The 22,918-nt window shown below is 47.8% G+C and overlaps 1 protein-coding gene across 1 annotated transcript in view; it reads right to left on the reverse strand.

Annotated features, from left to right (window-relative positions):
- Positions 1–217: 217 nt before the first annotated feature.
- Positions 218–22,918, reverse strand: part of LOC122209466 — a 91,540-nt gene continuing 68,839 nt past the window's right edge. Inside the window, exons 3-4 of the mRNA XM_042921335.1 lie at positions 3,329–3,409; positions 218–1,025 (exon numbers count right to left, since the gene is read on the reverse strand). Coding sequence (XP_042777269.1) covers positions 877–1,025; positions 3,329–3,409 — 230 coding nt within the window. The 3' untranslated portion in view covers positions 218–876. The remainder of the gene's footprint in view (positions 1,026–3,328; positions 3,410–22,918) is intronic.

Raw genomic sequence — 22,918 nt, forward strand, 5'->3', positions numbered from 1 at the left:
TGTTACGGAGGTACCAAACTCTGCTTACTAATTCACTCACTGAAGGACACTGGGTTCTTTCCAGTTTGGGACTCATCGAAATTAAACTTTTTTGAGAGAGAGAAAGAGAGCTCTGTCAGCCCAGATGCGGAGCCCAATGCAGGGCTCAAACTCACAAACGGTGAGATCGTGACCTGCACCAAAGCTGGACACCTAACCGACTGAACCGCCCAGGCGCCCGTAAATAAAGCTTCTGTGAACATTCTCGTGCAGGTTGTTGTAGGTTTTTCATTTCTCTGAAATAACTGCCCACAGGGCAGTTGCAGGATTATATGGTACGTGTATATTTAGTTTCTAAGAAACTGCCAAACTGTTTTCCAGAGTGGCTGTACCGTGTGACATTCCCACCAGCAATGTGGGAACCATCCACTTTCTCTGCATCCCTGCCAGCATTTGGTGTTGTCACTGTTTTTTATTTTGGCCGTGCTGATGGCGTTGTAGTGAAATCTCATTATGGTTTTAATTTGCATTTCCCTCCTAGTTAATGACGGTGAGCATCTTTTCATGGGTATATCTGCCATCTGGCTCTCTTCTCTGGTGAAATGGCTCTTACTGTCTTCTGCCCATTTCTTAATGGGACTGTTTGTTTCTTTACCACCGAGTTTGAGAGTTCTTAATAAAAGCTTCTCTTTCTAACATTCATTTTGAAATGCGGGATGTGCCAAAGCAGAATTCTGATCAGATGGACGTGGGGAAGGACCATCTTGAGCCTCCTTTGCAGAATTATCATGCCTCTCAGTGATGCATAGTTCAGCCTCAGAATTTCTTATATCCTACTTTAAATCAACAGGCCAGGTGGGTATGCCTTAAAAATATCTGATTTGAGAAAAAAAATTTTTAAACTACAATGACCAGAATTCTCTGAGTGCCAGCATACTGCTGAGTGATTATCCACGTAGTGACTAAGCAGTGAGTACCCCATCTGATCTCTTCTCTCTTCGATGCATGACCACCTGATGTGCACTGAAAAGCTCTCATCTGTCTCCCTGTTGTAAGAAAGAGAAAAGAAAAGTGAATATTATTTTTACATGTTGCCAAGAACTGAAATTTGTTATGGTCGAAGGCACAGGCTCTGAGTCAGACAACTTAGGGTCAAGCCCCAGCTTCACCAGGTAGTAGTGGTATTAGATCTAGTCAGTGCAGTTGTTCATGTTGTGCACTGTGCATGTGCATACAGATGAAGAGGTGACTGAGGGCTGACTCCAGATTGCCCTGCATTCGCTAAACTACGCAGGCTGGCTTGTGGTTGGCTCCACATGGATTTAGGGGATGCTGCTTCTTCACATAAAGGTGCTAATCTGAGCTATTTATTAGTTATAAGGCTGCAAAAGGGGATTTTGTTCCAGTTCAAAAGGGGGTGCCTTTTTTGATTTGCACATAGGCTTTTAGAGGCTGACAGAGGCCCTACGCTGTGCTTCCTTGGGCAAGTTACTTAGCCTCTGTGGGCCTCAGTTTTCATACCTTTGAAATGTGGGTAACAATAGCACCTATCTCAAAGGATTGTTGGAAGGGGTGAGTGGGCTGATTCCTGTATAAAGCTAGGCAGAGCATGTGGTATGATAAACGTTCAATAAATCTGAAGCCATTGTTATTATTACCACTGTTTAATGATGCAGGTGGACCGACTCACCTGTGTGACCCAGTCTGCAAACCCACAGTTGGAAGAGGACACGTGAGTGCGTTCACCAATCGGGACAACACCGCTGTTTGTTCAACTACAGAGCTTCTCACTTATAGCTGCAAAACGCTTCAAGGAGCACAATGCTCCCCTCATCTGGGGGCTGGGGAGACAGATCGTTGAGGAGAGGCTGGCACAGTGTCGTTGGTCCTGGAACCCAGCCAGCGTGGCTTTAACATTCTGGGTCGGACACCCACCCTAGGCTCTCTCCTGCTGGCCTGATGTGATCCTTCCACCAACGGTTTGTTTTTTTTTCTCTATTTCTTGTAAGATAGAAGGTTTTCATTTCTTTTCCTTGCGAAAATCCCATCTGTGCACTGCCAGTATTTTCTCTCCCGGAAAAATAGTCTGAGTATCTGAAAAGGACTTGTCCATTTGTTTCCGAACTCCAGAGGGCAAAGGAATCGTGTGCAGAGCATATTAAAAATACAGGTTCTTGGACCTCATCCCTAGAGATTCTGATTCAGCAAGCACTGTGGAGTGGGGCCCAGGCAGTTTTCTTTTTAACCAGTACCTTCTGGTATTTCTAATGCTTAGCTGGATCAGTTAGCCCAGCCCCTCTAAAGCGCAGAGAGGGACACGGCCGGCTCAGGGTCACACAGCAACGCAAAGCTGAGCCAAGACTAGAGCACACTTCTCTCTGGTGATGTTTCCTGGCAAGGATCTGCTCCTCATTGCTTTCTGTCTCCTCCACTATGTTTTCTTGACTTCCAAATGTCAAACAGCAAGTTCTTTTAGTGGCTTTGCCATTTATAAAGACCCACAAGTGAGCTGAGGGTCCTCAGTTGGATGCCCTTGGCTGCTTTAAAATCCTGCTCCACACACAGCCAACCCACAATATAATTTATAGGCTCAGGGTTGGGTCCTCAAAGGACCAAACTTCCCTGGATTCAACAGCAGGATATCCATCCTTTTGTAATTGGGGATTAGCTGAAGGACGTTAGGGAGGGAGGGGAGGAAAGGGAGGGAGGGAAGGGCGAGAGAGAGGGAGGGAGGAGGGAAAGGGGAGGTGGGAGGAAGGAAGGGAGGGGGGAGGGGGGGAGGGAGAGGGAAGGGAAAGGAGAGGGAGGGGGAAGGAGAGGGAGGGGGGAGGAGGGGAGGAAGGGGGAGGGAGGAGGGGAGGGGAGGGGGGTGGAGAGAGAGGGGACAGGAGGGGGAGGGAGAGGGAGGCAAAGGGAGGAGGGGGAGGGGGAGGATGGGGGGGCATGGGGAGGGAAGGGGGGAGGGGAAGAAGGGCATGTGACATTCTATGCATGAACTATTAACTAAAGGTGGGCTGGTGTCAGTGTGCTCAGCCCTTGGTTGGGACCAACTTGGACAATGGGAACAAAGAGGAAAGCAATTAGTCTTTGTGAGAAACCACAAAAACTTTCCCCAAGTCAGATCACACATTCATCTTGGAAAATGCCCGTGCGATGGCACGTGGATACAGACACCCTCGTGGGAACAAAAGCAAATGCACGTGGAGCTGCACACCAAGCGTGCATACGTCCACACACGGGCAAGTGCGTGCCACGCACTAACAGGTACATGTGTGCACAGGCACACACACACAGAACCACAGACGCAGTTACTGCATACCGTATATGCACAAATACGCTTCAAACGTACCGTATTGCACTGAGTGGTCCCCTCCATCGCTGCCCAACCACGTCTTAATCATCTCCGTAGCTCCAGGGCTCAGCGCAGGGACTGGAAAAGAAGAGACATTCAGCAAAATTTCGTGACACTTTACTGAACACAGGCTCACACACTGGAACCCGAGCTAAAACCATCCTCCCGTGAACATACGACTTGAATACAGGTGTGTGTGTTCTTTCAGAGATTTTTTTTCACCAAATCGGCAGAAATCAGGCCTAACTGTGGATGTAAATATCTAGGCAACCCGGCTGCCTCACTTGATCCTAGCTGAGTAGGCAGCAAGAGATCTGAGGCTGGTGGCTGTGCAGGAGAAGTCTATCACAGCCTTTGGTCTGTGCCCAACATGGGCGTCTGTCCCTCCACTGAGGACTCCAATGCCCTCTCAGTCTGGTTTTCATCTACCATTACTGGGGACCTCCGTCGGATCCCCAAGCCCCTCCCAAGGTTTCCCACATACTGTTTCAGCCCTTTCTGGTCTGTACCTAGGATACGTTCAGTTTCTGTATCGGTTTCCCATGGCTCCTGTAATAAATTGCCACAAACTGGGGGACTTGAAACAACAGAAAATTCATTCTCTGGCAGTTCTAGAGGTCAGACATCCAAAAGCACGCTTGGACAGGGTCACGCTTCCAGGCACTGGGGGGAAAGATCCGTCCTTTGCCTTTCCAGTTTCTGGTGACTGTCAGTGTCCCTCCTCCCTCTGCCTCACACTTATGAGGACACTAGTCATTGGATTTAGGGACCACCAGATACTCCAAGATAAGCCTGACTCAGTTATACTGACAAAACCTCTTTTCCCCAATAAGGTCAAATCCACAGGTTCGAGTCATTAGACCTGGACAGATTTGGGGGAGGGGGGCACCATTCAGCCCACTGCGGTTCCTGCATTCGCTAAACTGGTACAATGATAGGAAAATCTCCTCCATTTCAACTTTTTGGACAAGAGTTTTTCTGAAATGACAGTGATCTAAGATTGTTTTTAAGAAAATGCGGAGTCGGTATTTTCATGCATTGGCTTGCGTCATTTAGGACCATGTTAGAAAATACCGATTGGTTGCTAAGCTATTCATCCCAGAAATATTTTAGTATTAAAAAAGAATATGCTTTCAAATCCACAACAGTCGGGAACAAAAAAGCGTGTGCTTGGGTAATCTTGTGTCCCACTCTCCAGGACGGTCCACCAGCACAGCAGAGTGAGTGTACCCCATCTGTATCCAGAAGGAGCTGGTCCCTCCCTTGTCCAACAAGATTTGGCAGACCGCAATTTAGATACAGCTCTGCTTGCTGACTGCACCCTAGATGAGGCTTCTGCCATCATCCCTTCTCTGGTGAACGCTGTTGACCAGATACGGCAGGAGGAGCCACAAGGGAGTCCGGGAGGAATGCCATGCTGGATATTATGCTGTGGGTTTGACATGGCTTGAGGCAAGTGGGCACTTTCAAAGAATTGGTCCAGGGAGAGAGGGTGAAGGTTGGCAGTTGTTAGAATTCAGGAGGTACAGATGTGCCTTTGGAATTATAATCAGCTTCTAGCCACCACTCACCTGGGAGGAAGCGGCCGCCTGGCTATCCCTGACCATTGGCTGGAGGGGACTCTGGCCCAACGCACGCCACGTTGGGGGAGGCAGAGGAAAACCAACAGGGTTACCTGTGCCACGTGGAACCTCACCTCCACAGAGACTACAGAATCATCTGAGAAGAGGAAAGACAGAGTAGGAGGGAGAGAGAGAGAAGGAGAGAGAGTTTCCAAGACCCGCATCCCAGAGATTCTGGTCCAGTTGATCTGGGGTGACACCGAAAGCTCTATGTTAAACAAAACCTAAGTGGTTCGCTTGGTGAAGCGTCTGACTCTTGTTATTTTTTTTTTAAAAATTTGAAATGTTTTTATTTATTTTTGAGAGAGAGACAGAGTGTGAGTGGGGGAGGAGCAGAGAGAGAGGGAGACACAGAATCTGAAGCAGGCTCCAGGCTCTGAGCTGTCAGCACTGAGCCCGACTCGAACTCACAAACTGCGAGATCATGACCTGAGCCCAAGTTGGACACTTACCGACGGAGCCACCCAGGCAGTCCAGCATCTGAGTCTTAATTTCAGCTCAGGTCATGATCTCAGGGTCATGAGATCGAGTCCCATGCCGGGCTCTGTGCTGACGGTGTGGAGCCTGCTTGGGATTCCTCTCTGCCCCTCCCCTATTCTCTCTCTCTCTCTCTCTCTCAAAAGTAAATACATAAACTTTAAATAAGTAAATAAATAACCAAACAAAACCCCCAAAACCCTTCCCTGCTCGAGGAGCTTTGACCCAGAGCCATGTTCAGAAGCCACAGCCTCAAGGAAGTGACCTTCGTGCACAGACAAGAATTGTTGGTGCTCTGCCTTGTTTTCCCGTCAAAGTTCTTGAGGGTGGGGGTCAAGTCTTATTCAGACTTGAACCCATCAACTAGCACAGTGACTTTCATGTAACAAGAGTCAATACAGCGTGCTGAAACTGTAGATGTGAGGAACACGAGTTCCGGTGTGCTTGGCAATAATTCCCTGAGGGACCTGGCCACCTCCCAGCTTTGGTTCACAGAAAATCACTAACAGCACTGGTTACGGAGGAAGAATCTGGGTTGAGCAGCTTTGGTCAAACACCCACTCCTGCGGTCACCCTGTGACTTCAGACAAGCCACGTGACCTCTCCAAAGCCTCAGTTTCTCACCTTTTAAATGGGAATAATAATGACACCTACCCACTTAGAGTTGTTGGGAGAAATACATGTGCACAGCCCGGTATACAGCATCTTAGGAAGCACTGCATAAATGTTGCTGTAGCTATTGTAACTATTACGAATTTGAATAAGTTAAATTATGTACATTCTCTCCATTATCCTTACAGGTGAGCAAAAACTCCTTGGAAGAATCAAGAGATTCTTGATCCTGGTCCCTCACCCCTGACCTTCTGGAAATACCAAATTGCTAATGGCTCCCCCACATTTGGGGTGCTCCTTGTTGCCCCTGGACTATGCATAACGCTGATCCCTCTGCTTGGAAAGTCCCCCTCCCCCTGTCTCCCCACATCTCATCCACCTTGCGATCTTCTACTTGGCTTTTAGATGGAAATTCAGGGGCACCTGGGTGGCTCAGTCGGTTAAGCCTCCGACTTCAGCTCAGGTCATGATCTTGCAGTTCGTGGGTTCAAGCCCCGCGTCAGGCTCTGTGCTGACAGCTCAGAGCCTGGAGCCTGCTTCAGATTCTATGTCTCCCATTCTCTCTCTCTACCCCACCCCTGCTTGTGCTCTAGCGCTGTCTCTCAAAAATCAATAAAAAGTATTCTAAAAAATTTAAACGGCAATTCAGATGCCCCTTTCCTCCAGAAAGCTTTCCCTACTGGCTGGTTCCTTTTCCTCTTCTCCACAGAAGTAATGATTCCCCCCCCCCCTTTCTCAGAGATCTCCATTTCGTCTTGTGTCTTCAAACACACCACACTGTTAAAACGTACCACGTCTCATCTGTCTTCGTATCTAGCAGACACTACTAGATCTGTCTAGAATTTAGCAGGGGGTCTAGAATGTCATGTACCAACCAAAACATATGGTGAATGGATAAGCAGTCCACACTAACACAGCTTCTGAATTAGTGGGTTTGGAATTCATGTACTTTTCCACGGGTGTATCAGGTGGTGCTGTGTAACAAACACCCCAAAAACTCGGTGCTTTAAGACAATTATTCACTCTCCCTCAAGTATCTGTAGGTAGGGTGAGAGTTTATTAAGCTCAGCTGAGCATCTCTGCTTCAAGCCTAGGTTCAGATGGGCTTGACTTAGGTCTACTCCAGACACATTCATTCTGAGCCCCAGTTAAAGGGCCAAGAGCTACCAAGGGGAAGCTTGTCTCATGGTGATGGCAAAGGTGCAAGAGGGCAAGCCTGACCCCTAAAACTCATTTCAAGCCCCTCTGCTTATTTCATGACATCCACCTGCTACCACCTCATTGGCTGAGTCGGATGACCAAGCTTATGGTCAAGTGTGCATTACGCTTCATGATTCCAGGCAAGCTGCGCAGCCAGACTCAACGTTGATGGGTCCAGCATATTTTTCCCATGGAGGTGGGAGGGAGTGGGTATTCTGAACCATATGTCATTGATCTAACACGATAATGCTCAGTCTTGCTATAATTCATTTTGCTTATCAAATGTTTTAGTCTCCATTTAGAAACCTGCAGCATTTCCTTGTTCAAACAGCCTTCTTAATGAATACCTAATTATGATATTCTAAACTAACAAGGAATCAGGTTCTCCCCTTTCAGTTCCCATTATATCTTTCATTTGTGTGTGTGTGTGTATGTGTGTGTGAGAGAGAGACAGAGAGAGAGAGAGAAATTATTAAGCAAGCTGTATTGTAATTCTGTGTGTGTCTCTTTCTGGATGAGTGACATTACCCAGTGGTGTAACAGACACTTTCATTGGCTTACCTAACACCACTCTCACCTCCCTCTCCCCACTGCCCACCTTTACTATAAATGACAGAGGTGACAAAAATTTACCTCCTCAGCCTGCACTGCAACATGGGCCAGCCAGTCTGACATCGCAGAAATCAGCAAGGAAATCTTGGGAAAGTCTTTGCTCTCCTAATAAAAGGGGCTCTTCTTGCCCTTCTCTCCGTCCTGTCTTGAATGTGGATGTGATGTGGCTAACAAGCACGGAGGAAATACACAGAGAATCATAAAACTTCTGGTGGATACCTCTGGATCATTGAGCCAACATCGGTAGCTGTCCATCTCAAGCCTTCACATTGGTGGGGTTTCCTGTTACATGTAGTCAAAGACACTCCTAACTGTGCTGTTCTCTAGGACAGGGGTGGGCAAACTACAGTCTGTGGACTAAATCCAGCCCACCATGTATTTTTTTTAAGAATTTTTTTAAATGTTTATTTTTTGAGCGAGAGCACGCACATTTGCACTTAAGAGTTGGGGAGGGGCCGAGAGAGAGGGAGATAGGATCTGAAGCAGGCTCTGTGCTGGCCATGCAGAGCCCGATGCGGGGCACGAAGTCACGAACCATGAGATAATCACCTGAGCCAAAGTCAAACGCTTAACCGACTGAGCCACCCAGGTGCCCCCCACGATTTATCTTTGTAAATAACGTTTTACTGGGACACAGCCATGCCTGTGTGTCTGCCGTCTACGGCAGAGTTGAGCATTTGTAACAAATCATCTGGCCCACAAAGCCTAAAATATTTGCTCTCTAGCCATTACGGAAAAAGTTTGCTAAATCTCTGCTCTTGGACAAAGGTTATAACTTATTTTTTTTATATCCCTCAGTGTCAGTGCTGGTACCCAATGCAATAATTATTTGATACAACAGTATTATTAGGTGTCATTATTGAGCACTGACTGTTTCCCAGGAGCTGAGCTAACCACGCGTAATTTATTATCTTAATCTGCACAACATCTCAATTACAGCTACTGCCTTTCCAACCTCTGCAAATGTGGAGACCACGGCTTAGAGTCATCAAACAACTAACCCAAGGTCATTAAACTAGTGAAGGGCAGAGCCAGCCCTCAAGTCTAGGTTTGGCAGACTCGGAAGACAACACTTAACAGTCGTCCAGCTGAGTATGACCGGAGGCTGTCTTTCATAGGTCAGTGAGACAGACTCCATTCCCTTATTGACGCCGCTCTGGTTTATGAATAGTCCTTTTTTCCAGGCAGACTTCATCCCTCATTGGAGAAAAGAACCTCTTGGCAAATTGAAAACGACTCTAAATCTCAGGAGCAGAAGGATTTTACAGCCACCAAATAAACAGAAGGTGTTGTAAATCCGTCCGTGCCTGTTAGCTGTGCCTCCGTCAGAACCTTCCAGCGGTCATTCTTTCCCTCTGCCTATACCAGGACATGTCCAGACAAAGAAAATTCTGCTTCCTGCCTGTCAACTCCCTTTGATTTTAAGATAGGTATCTTGCCTTACCTTTTGTTACAAAAAAAAAAAAAAAATCCTTCTTGCTCATTGTGAGTGCTCTCCCAGCATGACTTAGCAGAGGAACAGAATGGAGAATTGACACATCCCGTCCACTCCTCTCAGAGGCCTGCTGCCCAGATGCCCAAGGTGGTTGCACACAAATCACTCAAGCAGGGCGAAGAAAGAGCTGGGTGGGCACTTATCATACCAGAGTCTCTGCAAGAGCTCAAAATGAGGGTCTTGTAGAAGATGACGGACACTTTCAGACCAAGTTGGCTTAAACAGCACTGGGGGAAAACCCATGGTTTCCTCTCTGACTAAAAAGAGTTGAAGAAAATCAGCCTGAGGTTTAACTTGAACTTTAGTTCAGCGATGAACACATTTTAAGAGGAAAGGGAAGGAACACGCACTGAGTAGATACTTGGCATCTCTAGCAGTGTGTACTTTCACGCAATGATAAATAACACATTTTATGCACCGTGTGGTCTGGACTTGCTAAGTGTGGTGCACATACTAACTCATTCAATGCTCATGCAACTTGATATAGCAAGTACTATTATTGTTTATTGATATGAGGAAAAATGGGGCATGGAGAGCACATCAGTTATCTTTTGCTGCTCAGAAACATCCCCAAACCATGATGGCTTAAAACTCAAGCATTTATTTACCTCATGATTCTGATCTAAGCCAGCTCAGCTGATCTTAGCTGGACTCTTCTCCTGCATCTTTGCGTGGCTGATGGCTGGATGATCTAGATCAGGCTCATGTTTTTAATGTTTATTTATTTATTTTGAGAGACAGAGAGAGAGAGAGAGAGCGCATGTGTAAGCATGCTCGGAGGCAGGGCAGAGAGAGGGAGAGAGAGGGTCCCAAGAAGACTCTGCGGTGCAGGGCTCAAACTCATGAACCATGAGACCAAGACCTGAGCCTAAAGCAGGAGTCACACGCTTGACCCCCTGAGCCACACAGGCACCCATCACTCATTTTTGATGTGAGTGGAGCTGGAAGGCTGTTGGCCAGCAGACAAGGCACCCAACCCTATCGCACCATCCAGCCATCTGGTCTGAGCTCCCTCACGTGGTATCAGTGTCCCAGAGCAGCAAAGGGGGACAAGCGCTTCCTCAGTCTCTGCTTGCGTCACATTTGCCGTGGACCCATTAGCCAAAGCAAGTTCCACGGCTTATCCCAGAGACCCAGCAGAAGGGCTTCCCGAACTGTATGGAGAGAGAGAGAAGCCTAGGGCCATCACTGCCTCGGTCTGCCACACAGAGGTTATGCTGCTTAGCTAATATCTCACAGCTTGCAAGTGGTGGGGAAAAGACTTCAACCCAGATATTCTGACTCCAGAACCTGAATTCTTATGCACCATGCTATTTGGCAATACATACATGATTTCATTTAATTCTCCAAAAAAAAAAAAAAAAAAAGTAAAGAGAGGGTTATTGCCAGCTCTTTTTTAGATTTTAAAAAACACCTGAACCTCAGTGAGGCTAAATGATCACAAAGATAGGAAATGGAGATATCTGACTCACTCTTCAAATCCGTCTCCCCTGCACCACACCAGTACCCACCTGTGCTTGCTGAATCAACCTGTGTGAGCAAGCACCGACCAGGGACCACTTTCAGAATATGTGTTCGGAAAGGAAGAGGGGACTTATGTGGGGTTGTCAACAAAGGCTGAAGTCTTCCCTAGCCACTTTCCCAGCGATTGCCCCGAAGTTGTATTCCCACTCAGGAAATTAATTTCTGCCTGGCAGCGTGGTCGGTATTGCGGTATTCAAAGGAAATGAAAAAGACAAATTTTCAGCTCCCAGGATGCCTACTAAATGCACAGTTATGAAACAGCAGATGCCAAAACACAATGAAGTAGGTGGATCTGTAGACAGATGGAGGTAATTATGGGCAACTGGAAGATGAGTGTGAACAGGGTTAACCAGGGAAGACTCCCCAGAGGCGGGGGGCTACAGTAAGAGTGGGATTTGGACTGGCTCAAAGAAAAGGAATAACCTTTCTCGGAATTACACCTTTCGGGCCAGCTGGGTGGTTCAGTTGGTTAAGCGTCTGACTCTTGATTTCGACTCAGGTCATGATCTCAGGGTCGTGAGATTGAGCCCCGCATCAGGCTCCACGTTGAGCATGGAGCCTGGTTGAGATTCTCTCCCTCTCTCTTTCAAAATAAAGTAAAATCTTAAAAAAAAAAAAAAAAAAAAAAAAAGAAATACACCTTTCTTAGAAAAATATAAGCATGGAATTCATAAAGGCTAGGTCTCCTTAACTTTGTGCAATAGTACCCAACTCAAGCCAACTTAAGCCAAACAGACAGGCTTCCAAATTGAATATAAGAATACAGTACCCAGGATGGCCGTGCACCAGGAAATAAGGGATTCATTGGAATCATGGACTCAAATGCCATTCTGGCACCCTCTGTCTCTCCTCCCTGCTTGGTTATCTCACAATAGGCAAGCTTCCTTTGGTTCTTCTTCTACAAGGTGGAAGATGACTGCCCCTCCACTCAACTCTATCTTCCCAGCAGACTGAATCTGACTGGCCCAGACTGAGCCAACTGTCCACCCTTCATACGATGAGCTTCTCCAAGGGATCTCAAACACCATGGCTGGAGACGCCAACTGGTGAGTTTGAGGGAAGTTCTCAGCAAAAGGACAATGGTTTCTGGGCTGGGCTAACAGCACAAAGTGTGTGTACTAAGGGTATATGTTGAAAGATCAAATGGCGGTAAGCCTAGCTGATTCTTGGAATTTTTGAAGGATGGCGGGGAGGAAGAGAGCTACTAGGTGCTATCGATGGAGGGCACTGAATTGTAGCCAGAGCACATGAGTCTGAGACTCATAAATAATCATGAACCTTGAGAGGGTTGTTACAGAAAGGTTTACAGTCACACAATTGAAAATTATACTTTTCCATTGTAAAAGTAACACATATTCCTTATGGAAATTATGGCAAATAGAGAAAAGTGCAAGTTACTGTTTCCTTCCATTTTTACACCAACACACTTACACCAACACACTGGCATCTGGCAATAGATGAGGGTCGCTTTTGGAACCAAACAGTTTAAATATCCACAGTGGAAATCACCGCTTAAGTTCTGGGTCACGTTATAAAGCTGTATTATATCCTACTTGTATTTGCTTGACAGTATTGTTACTTGGGTTTTGGGGAACTAAAATTATGCAAATTTTCTTGACATAGCATAGTTCATCAGTATGTCCACATGTCATTTGGTATTTTCCAAAATTACACTATCTGATCTTCAGACTGTCCCATAATTGTATTTACCCATTCTCCTAGGATCAGACCATGAGAGCATCTCAACTTTTTGCTATTATAAATGGCTCTGTGATGAATATTCTATGGGAAACTTCATCCCCATTGATGATCAGTTCCGCAGCAGTGAAATTTTGCATCACAAGGTAAGAACATTGTTAAGTCTCTTGATACACATTGCACATGCATGCATACCAGCCACGCATGATGATGCCTGTTTTGTTTCAGCCTGACCAGGACTGAGTATTAACAGAAGGTCAAAGGCAAACATGGGGTCCACTGGATTATTGCCCAAGCGTAATGGCACCAGGCTCCTTTAAAATGACTGCATCCATTTCACACTATGAGAGCCTTCCCACAGGACCCAAATACTCAATACCCACTGGTGAGAACACTGACTACCCATGACCAATTGCCTTGCTGATGCTTTTTTATTTTTACATTTTTTTCTTTTAAAAAATTTTTTTAATACTTAACTTTTGCGAGAGAAAAAGCACGAGCAGGGGAGGGGCAGAGAGAGGGGGGAGACAGAGGATCCGAAGCACGTTCCAGGCTCAGGCCCAGAGCCTGTCACAGGGCTCGAACACACGAACCACGAGATCATGACCTGAGCCGAAGTCAGATGCTTAATCGACTAAGCCACCCAGGTGCCCCCATTTTACATTTTTATTTCTGACCAGTGCATTTTACTGACACATTGTCTTTAGTTATTAACAACCTCAGCTGAGTCTTTGTCCAGCCTAGACACTGGAGTCTTTCTTTGCTGTCTATCTCTGCCCTGACCCACCGTACATTGATTTCATAGTTGGGTCACCAAAGGACAGTCTCTTTTCTAACATCCGGGTTAGTTACCAGGAGGGGAAAGGAAGCTATCTGGGGTTCATCACCAAGCTACCTGCAAATATGTGTTCCCACCTGACCCTCCGTGGGAAGTGGGCAAAGAGTGAGGAAAACTGAAGCTCAGAGAGGGTAGGCAGTCTCCTAGTGGTTCAGAGCTTGTTAGTGGCCCTGCTGGAACTTGAACCTGACCCTGTCCTTTCTATATCACCTCCCGAGGGAGAGAGATTGGTTCCAGAGCCACCAGTTAGAACGACACTATCATCAGTGAGCCGCGACAAACAGGGCGACTTAGGTGAGAGGTGTGTTCACAAGAAAGGAGACAGAGCTACGGAATCCAGAAGCCTCGTGAAGCAAAACTCACTGCCAGGAGAAGCCTGAATACCGCAGGAGAAAGTGAAATCAACACACAGAGAAAAGGGGGGAATGAAGAGTGCTGAGGTCTTCAAAGTCCTGGATCCAGCTGTGCCTAAGGCAACTAGCTCTCCCCAGCTCTCCCTAGTTACATAAGCCAAGAAAGCCCCAGCTGACTTTGCCAATGTCACGTGGAGTCAGGTGTCTGTCACCCACAGAGCAAGTGGAGTGATGCGTCACACCACGCTGGCAGACCCATAAGGCCGAGTGCCTGCAGAGCAAGACATGGCCGTCCTTGGGCGGGAGTGTGCTTTGTTAGCGTCCAGAACTTTCTGTCAGCTCAGTCTGCACCCCTCACATCTCCCCCACTGAGGCCTCTCAGACTATTGACAGGAATTTTCTGAGCGTCTCCAGTCTAGCCGGCTCACTGAGTACCAAAATCTCCATGCCAGAGTTTCAGTTCTTGGCCGCTCTACAAATTTGCTCCCTCGGGATGAAGGAGCAAAGGTTAGGGCTGTGGAGGGCTTTAATCAATAGTGCATGCTCCTGAAAAACAGGCAGGAATCAATAATATATTTCCACACTCAACTTTTTTTGTTTTATCCTCAAAACAATAGCAACAAAACATTCATGCCAGGCTGCAATTGAAAAAGTCCATTTAAAAAAAAAAAAACTTATTCTTCCCTTTCTTGCTCTTTAATAAAGGGTGTGATGAATGTGTTTACCATATGGAGACGAGAAAGAATCGGTTAGAAAAACTCAGAAAATATGGTCCTCCATAGTGGGGGTTTTCTTTTCCCTTTTTGAAAAGAAAGTCAATTTCAGTTACCAGAATATGTCTGTAGGGTGATGTGTGCTAAGTAAGAAAAGGAGAGGAAAGTATGGTCAGAGCTCACGGTGTGTGCCGTGAGGAACTCCTCTGCTAACTCATGAAATCCACGGGCTGCCCGGGCTCGTGGTGCGCAGGGGGCACACAGGGGGCGCGCAGGGCATGTGGACACTGCTGGGAGGCGGTATCCACTCCCACTGCAGCTGATTCCAGCAGGCAGCCAGTTTGAGAACCACAGGGCTAGACCCCGTCTCCAGGCAAGATACCTTCTGAATGATCGGATAGCCCCTAACAGTCTTTCCAAAAACAGATGCTGATTTTAGCGCTGCGGTGTATTTGAATGAACGAGTTAGACAGAGCTGTTCTGCTAAAATCTTTTATCTCGACAGCCTCAGATATTGGCTTCCTTGACTTCTGGGAAATGTGTTTCAAATGGGAAAGCACAAGAAATATAAAATGTATGAAATCAACCCACATTTATTTATTAATTCACTCTTCTTTTTTCTCACGTGTCAAACATCTGTTAATAGACTAGATACTTTGGGTATTATGTTGGATACCACCCAGTCCATGACCTCAGCTGGATCACTTGCCACTTAGGTGGCCCCAAGAAAGTTAAATCAGGGCAGTAACATGAGGGCTTTGAGTACAACGTGAGAAGAACCATGAAGCTAATATGTACAGGGTGTCAGTGAAGAACCAGAAGGGCGGACCCGCAGCCATGGAAGGAGAAAAAGCAAACACAGCTTCTCCCTCGGACTGGAGGAGGAGGAGGCTGGAGTGAAGACAGAAGCATGGATGCCCCAGGACGGCGGCCCTTGAAGGTGGTCACGGCTTCATCAGTGACTCTCAACCAGGTGCACAGTAGAATCATTTGGGAAACATAAAAAGAAAGTGCTGATGTCCAGTCCCCACCTTAAACCAATTAAATCACAATCTTTTGATGATGGAACACAGACCTCAGTACAGGTTTGTTTTTTTAAATCTTTCCAGGTGATTCTACTGAGTTGCCAGTTTGAGAAACACTGGACGGGATTAGCAAGGGTCTTGTTACCTACCAATCTAAAGAATTTGGACTTAGAATCCTTTTTTTTTTTTGTAACATAACTCATGTCAAGTTGGCTAACATACAGTGTGTAAAGTGTGCTTGGTTTTGGGGGTAGATTCCTGTGGTTCGTCACTTGCATACAACAGCCAGTGCTCATCCCAACAAGTGCCCTCCTCAATGCCCATCACCAATTTCCCCTCTCCCCCCCACCCCTCATCAACCCTCGGTTTGTTCTTTGTATTTAAGAGTCTCATGGTTTGCCTCCTCCCTCTCTGTTTGTAACTATTTTTTCCCCTTCCCCTCCCTCATGGTCTTCTGTTAAGTTTCTCAAGATCCACATATGATTGAAAACATACGGTATCTGTCTTTCTCTGACTGACTTATTTCACTCAGCATAATACCTTCCAGTTCCATCCAGATTGCTGCAAATGGCCAGGTTTCAGTCTTCCTCATTGCTAAGTAGTATTCCATTGTATATATAAACCACATCTTCTTTATCCATTCGTCAGTTGGTAGACATTTAGGCTCCTTCCAGAATTTGGGTGTTGGTGAAAGCGCTGCTATAAACATTGGGGTACATGTGCCCAATGAATCAGCATTCCTGTATCCTTTGGATAAATTCCTAGGAGTGCTATTCTTTTAAAAAAGATTTCTGACACCAGGAAGATCATTACATCCAAGAAAGATCATTATACTTTCAGATCAGTTGGAAGAGGTCTCCAGACCCACCACTGGTCACCTTGCTCTTTGAACCCTACCAAACAGGAGGTCAATTCTGGAAGGCGTCAGAATGGCAAGGTGGTTTAAGGGCACAGCTTGCGTGAAACACAGCTGGTGATTCAAGTTCTGGCAGGTTATTCAAACTTCTGTGCCTCCCTGCATTTCCTCCTCTGTACTATCTGACCAGTAACATCTGCCTAATGCATAGGCCTGTTGTAAAATATTTACTGAAGACTTACTGCATGCCAGGCTCTTTGATAAGCCCTGGGAATATCATAGTGAGCGAAAATGAAACAACACTCATTCGCATGGAGCTTAGCTTCCAAAGAAGGGGCTGGACACTGGTCCATCGCCACACACGCGATCGTAAAAAATTACATAATTAAGCACACCCACATACATACACAGCCTGCACTATAAAGAAAAATTACAGAATTGTGATTATATAATTACAAAGGGATACATCTACTTGGGAGAAACAGCAAGAACTAAGAAAATGTGTAATGGGAGAGCTCATCTGGGAAATGAGCCTGGAATCTGAAGCGAACTGGGTAAAAATGCAAAGGAAGGAGAAGAGAGGGAGGTCACTAGCAAAGACCCTGAGAGGCGGGGCAATAAGGAAGAAAGATGGTCCAACGATTTCCAGTGCGTGCAAGGACTCCTCATCAGTTACTAGCAACCGCTGTCTTTTCTGAAGCTAGACTGCACACAGGTGAGAACAAAAAATAGAAGAAGGGAGGAATTGGATCAGACGTTTTCTAATTTTTAAAACACTTTAAAATCCTTACGACGTTGTAGATTTAAAACGCCCTCCCCACCCACCCACCCCATGCAGCTTACGACTAGTGCTTTGAGCTTAATGAAGGTCTCAAGCAAGAAAGGCTGGCTTTCATTCAAGCCCAGAACAAACTGCCCACTACTGAGTGACACATTAACTGTCAAGAAGCTGTCCTGGCCGGACGTTGAGACAGGCTCTTTCTAGAGTAAAGAGCAGTGAAGGCTCCCAGCCAGCCTGCGCCTCGACGTGCAGTAATACCCTTCACGGATTTCCTCGCGGTTCCCACTAGGGGCCGGAGACGAAGCCGTGCACCCACAGACGGCCGTTATGGCCGCATATCCCCGCGGCTGCTAATATGCGTTTGATCAACGATTTTAATACAAGCTGCATAGGGATCTCCATTCCTCTGGCCAAGCAGACTTTGTGCTTCCTGCCTCCAGGTTTTTCTTTTCTTAATCTCGCCTGTTGTCCGTCTCCGCGGCCTCGAGTGCTACTTTGCTCAGAACAACAAAGCGCATGGGGGGGCCCGGCCCTGTGCCCGGCTCATGGGAGAGCCCACAGGAAGTCTCTCGTATTAGCAGCTTTGCCAAGAGGCCGTACAGAGCAAAGTTAAAAGCACGGGTCTTGGAGCCAGTCAGAGCTGGACTCAAACGTAAGCGCTGTAACGTCCCCAGCTGTCGTCTGTCGGACATGATTCATTGATTCCCCGGGGCTTGCTTTCCTTAGCCGGGAAACAGAGTGGGATGTGTCACTCAGTAGTGAGCGGTCCGTCCTGGGCTTGAATGAAAGCCAACCCTTCTTGCTTGAGACCTTCATTGTTCAGATCAGCAAAAACTGTGAAGATCTCTTGGCCCAGGCTTTAGTCATAGGTATTAGGTTTATGGAAGTTATCTGCATTGTTAACATATACAAGTATTTTGTCTTATTTCTCTCTCGAGCGTCTACCTTCTCTCTCCCAGCAAACGGAGGAAAGTCCACTTGGCCTTTGAGGAAATGCTACTTTGACCATGGATATTGAATTACTTAGAATGCTTCAGAACTCTCTGTTTTCAGGGATGAAAATACTCATCATATAAATTGGTTACAGAAGACGGAGCACAAAAGTCCAGCTATCATTAGCTGCAGGCATGGCTGGATCCAGAGGCTCAAATGTTGTCAAGAATCCGCTTCCAGCCACCCCTCATTTCCACCCTGTTCTCCTTCAGCTACTTTTCAGGCAGGTCCCCCCTTGGACAGATGAAAAATGGGCTTCAGCCACTCCAAGTTAAGATAGTGCCAGTTTGTTTAGCGGGGCTGACAGAGAGAAGGAAACTGTTCTTTCCAGTAGTTCCAGAAAAACTCCTGGACCTAATTCTCAATTTGACTTTGATCCTGCGGCCATCCCTAAATGTATCCCAGGGCCCAGGGAGGTAATGTTTTGATGGGCCACACCTGAGTCAGGAGTCCACGCCTGGAGTGGGAGAGGGGTCAGTCCCCAACCAAAACACGATACCCTTACCCCAACAGTGGTTCTGTGTTCACCCACTATGGTATTTTTCACTTTTTCCCCTCAATATCAACACCCTTCCCCATAAACTACCTGTTAATAGAAGAGGTTCGCTTTGGGGTGCCTGGGTGGCTCAGTCTGTTAAGTGTCTGACTTGATCTCGGCTCAGGTCATAATCTCACAGTTTATGGGTTCAAGGCCCACACTGGGCTTTGCACCAACAGTATGGAACCTGCTTGAGATTCTCTCTCTCCCTTTCTCTCTGCCCCTCCCCTGCTCTCTCTCCTACTCACATTCTCCTCCTCCCCTACTCACATTCAAATGAAGAGGTTCTGGGGTGCCCGGGTGGTTAAGTCGGTTAAGCATCCGACTTCGGCTCAGGTCATGATCTCACGGCTCTTGAGTTGGAGCCCCGTGTCGGGCTCTGTGCTGACAATGCAGAGCCTGGAGCCTTCTTTGGATTCTGTCTCTCTCTCTCTCTCTCTCTCTCTCTCTCTCTCTGCCCCTCCCCTGCCCACACTCTCTCTCTCAAAAATAAACATTACAAATTTTTTTCTAAAAGAAGAGGTTTGCTTTGATCAGCACCCCAGCCAGCCACTCAGTAGCCTTCGCCTCCACTGGGGGAGACCCCAGGCATCTGTCACTAGGAAGCCACCACGTCCGTGCCAACCTGCATGGAAAGGATTATCCGCGAGGGAGAGAAGTGTAGCATCACACAGCTTCCGAGCGCCAGGGTCAGAACACATGGAAGCCTTCGTGGAAGCTTAGCCACTTCACCACTAGGAATGGCCACCATGCGGGAAATCAACCTCTTCTCCGCCCTGATTCCTAGCCCGCCTTAAACAAAGTATCCCTCACCTCGACTTCACGGGGACACAGATAACCAACAGTGGTGGTCATTTGGTTTCTACTGGCTGTTTACTTGTGGTGGGCCTAGCAGGGACACCTGCCTCCCCTCCCCACGCTTACACCCATGCCAGACATCACTAATCAATCGGGTGCTCTTCCCTGAAGCTGGGCCTGATCTCTGGGCCCTTCTCGATTCAGCAGCTGTTGTGAAGACAATGGCATCGGTTTCATTCATAACCAAGGAGACTATGTGCCCGCTCACGTTTTGGCAACATCTGTGTTTATGTCCACATCTAATACGGTTGCGATGCTCACAACGACACCCGCCGACCCACATCAGGCATTATCGACCCCACTGAACGGTGAGGAGTGGGGCTCAGAGAGGCACAGCAGCTCGCTCACTATCACACAGCTCCCACACCACACTTCCCCCTCCATTCATTTTAAAAACTGCCTGCTACTCACTTGGGAGGACAGGGTAGAGCAAGGCCTCAGAGCTCAATGGCGACCCCAGGCGAGGCTGCCTCCCACCTCCCACCCCTAGAGACTCCAGGTGGCTCAGTGGCTCCGCCACTCGCCAGCCACGCGGCCCAGGAGCGCCAGGGGGACTGTAGCGGTGGTGTTTTGTTCCCATGAAGTGGCAGCAGAAAAGTAGGCAACAGCAGATGTCACAACAAATCACACTCACGGCCCTCGGCTGGTGACGGAGGTTGGCAGCCAGCATCTGGAAGGGGAACCCCGATGCCAGAGGAAATGTGACAGAGAACCGAACTCTCTCAGCAGGGGCTCAAAGAAGCGGCCTGGAGGGGAGGGGAGGGGAGGGCTGCTGTAGGCACAGGCAAAGCACAAGCTGATAATAACAACTCACCATAGCTGCAACCTGCCTTTTACTTCCCAGAAACTGCCCTGAACCTCCTCTCTTCCTCTCCCTCCTCACCACCTCCTTTCTTACTAAACTCAAGAGGCTGTGTGGCCATGGAGGGGAGGAGCCTGAGCTTCAGGTCTGAACCCAGCATCAGCAGCTTCCTACCTCAAGAGCCTAGAGACCGTGCCTTAGCTTCTCTCTGCCTCACTTTTCCCATCAGTGTAATGGGGATGAGAGTATTTCATACTTCACTGAAGTGATCCTCAGCCTTGGCACGACAGGCACTTCAAGCCAGATAATTCTTCACTGCATGGGGCTGCCCCTTGCGTGTTGTAGGGTGCTCAGCGGCATCACTGGCCCCCGCCCACGAGACGCCATAGCAAGCACCCATCCATCAACCCTGGTCGTGATAGCCAAAAACGTCTCCAGGGGCACCTGGGTGGCTCAGCTGGTTGAGCGTCGGACTTTGGGTCAAGTCAGGATGTCACGGTTTGTAGGTTCGAGCCTCACACCGGGCTCTGTGCTGACAGCACAAAGCCCACTTCAGACACTCTATTTCCCTCTCTCTCTCTCTCTGCCCCTGCCCTGCTCACACAGACACAGACTCTCTCTCTCTCTCTCTCTCAAAAATAAATAAACATTTTTTTAAAAAAAGAAAAAAAGTCTCCAGACATTGCTAAATATCCCCTGGGGATTAGTGGGTGGGATGGCGAAATTACCCCTGTTTGAGAACCACTGTTTTTTGTTTTTTTTTTTTAATTTTTTTTTTAACGTTTATTTATTTTTGAGACAGAGAGAGACAGAGCATGAATGGGGGAGGGTCAGAGAGAGGGAGACACAGAATCTGAAACAGGCTCCGGGCCCTGAGCTGTTAGCACAGAGCCTGACACGGGGCTCGAACTCACGGGCCGTGAGATCATGACCTGAGCCAAAGTCGGACGCTCAACCGACCGAGCCACCCAGGCGCCCCGAGAACCACTGTTTTATTGGATTCTTATGAGGATAAGCCAGGGTAACCTTATATACTACAAGTCACTTGGAAGAGTGCCTGGCATATCACAAGTGTCCACTCAATGTTAGTTATTTGCACTGATCTACATACATACTGTTCCTGCTGCCTGGGACACTGTTCCCTGCTTTTTCATCCTCCCCACACCCTGATGACAGACATGACAGTGACAGACACTGCTCATCAATCTAGCGCTGTTCCCGATGCCTCTGAATCCTCCTCAACACATCAGCCATCTTGTGAGTTCCACGCATTCCTCGCGTATTCTTCAAGACCTAGGAGCCATGCCCGGCACTGAGACGCAGCTCTGAGCAGTTAATTCACTCTGACCTCGTGACAGCCCATGAGGTCTCAAGTGCCGATGAAGACACTGAGGCTTGGAAGGGTGAAACAACTTGCCTGAGGTCACATGGTTATTAAAAGACAGCACCACATGTGAGCCCCAAATCTTCAAATCCTCAACACCCATTTTCTTACTGTCCCCAAGGCTAAGTATCAAACCCACGGTGTTTGACTTCAAAGCTCATATTCTCCTTTTTTAAGTTTATTCTGAGAGAGAGAGAGAGAGAGAGAGAGAGAGAGAGCACGCACAAGCAAGGGAGGGGCAGAGAGAGAGGGAGAGGAGAGAATCCCAAGCAGGCTCCACGCTGTCGGCACAGAGCCTGACTCAGGGCTCAGTCTCACAAACCATGAGATCATGACCTGAGCTGAAATTAAGAGTGGGTCGCTTAACTGACCGAGCCACCCAGGCTCCCCTGAAAGCTCATATTCTTAAACGTGACCCCATAATTCATGCACTAATACTCTGCAGTGGGATGTGTGCTAGTAAACCAGCTGTGCAACGAGTATTAAAAAGCCTGAATTGGTGTCACTTGCCAATTCCTATGATGATGTCACGACTCTCGCCACGCCGATGCAAAGCCACCCGTGGTTTAAGGACTGACTCAGGGAACTGACAACTGGTTTTTGTAAGCTGGGGCAAGGAGTTCCCAGCACGTCACGCGGTGGCCTCCAGTCCATCTGGGAACGAGGCAGAACACCCGTAAATACGTGAGTCCCACTCGATCTGCAGGCATTAAAGGCACTGGAAGAATTCACCGAGGCACAGACTGCTCCGCCCGTGAAGTGGGACGTCCACACACAAGCCCACGTTCAGGCTTGGTTTCCACAGCAAACTCCAGATTCAATGTGTGGAAAATCAGTCCAGGCTGACATTAGCTCTGCAGCCTAACTGCCTACAAGTTCATTTTTCACAGGGAAAAACAATCCTCCCTCCTCAGGCCGACTGTACCCAGCAAACAACTCAAGAATACATCTTAGCGCAGGACAGGGGGTGTGGGGGCTGCATGGTCTGCACATGGCTCCCCTCCAGGCAGGCGCCAGCAGACTCGCTTTGATCAGCCACTGCAGCCAGGAGCCCCCTCACGGCGCGACGTGTTAGGCATTCAGCCCTCGTGGAATTCCGCTGGGCTTTCTACCCTTCCTAACTTCACGAGCGTTGAGCGTGGGCTCGCTCTGCTCCAGAGCAAGCAGAGGCACCTCCTCTCTCTCCTCGGGGAGCATCCCAGCTCC

This window comes from Panthera leo, chromosome E3, assembly GCF_018350215.1.
Source record: "Panthera leo isolate Ple1 chromosome E3, P.leo_Ple1_pat1.1, whole genome shotgun sequence".
In the NCBI taxonomy this organism is placed as follows: Eukaryota; Metazoa; Chordata; class Mammalia; order Carnivora; family Felidae; genus Panthera; species Panthera leo.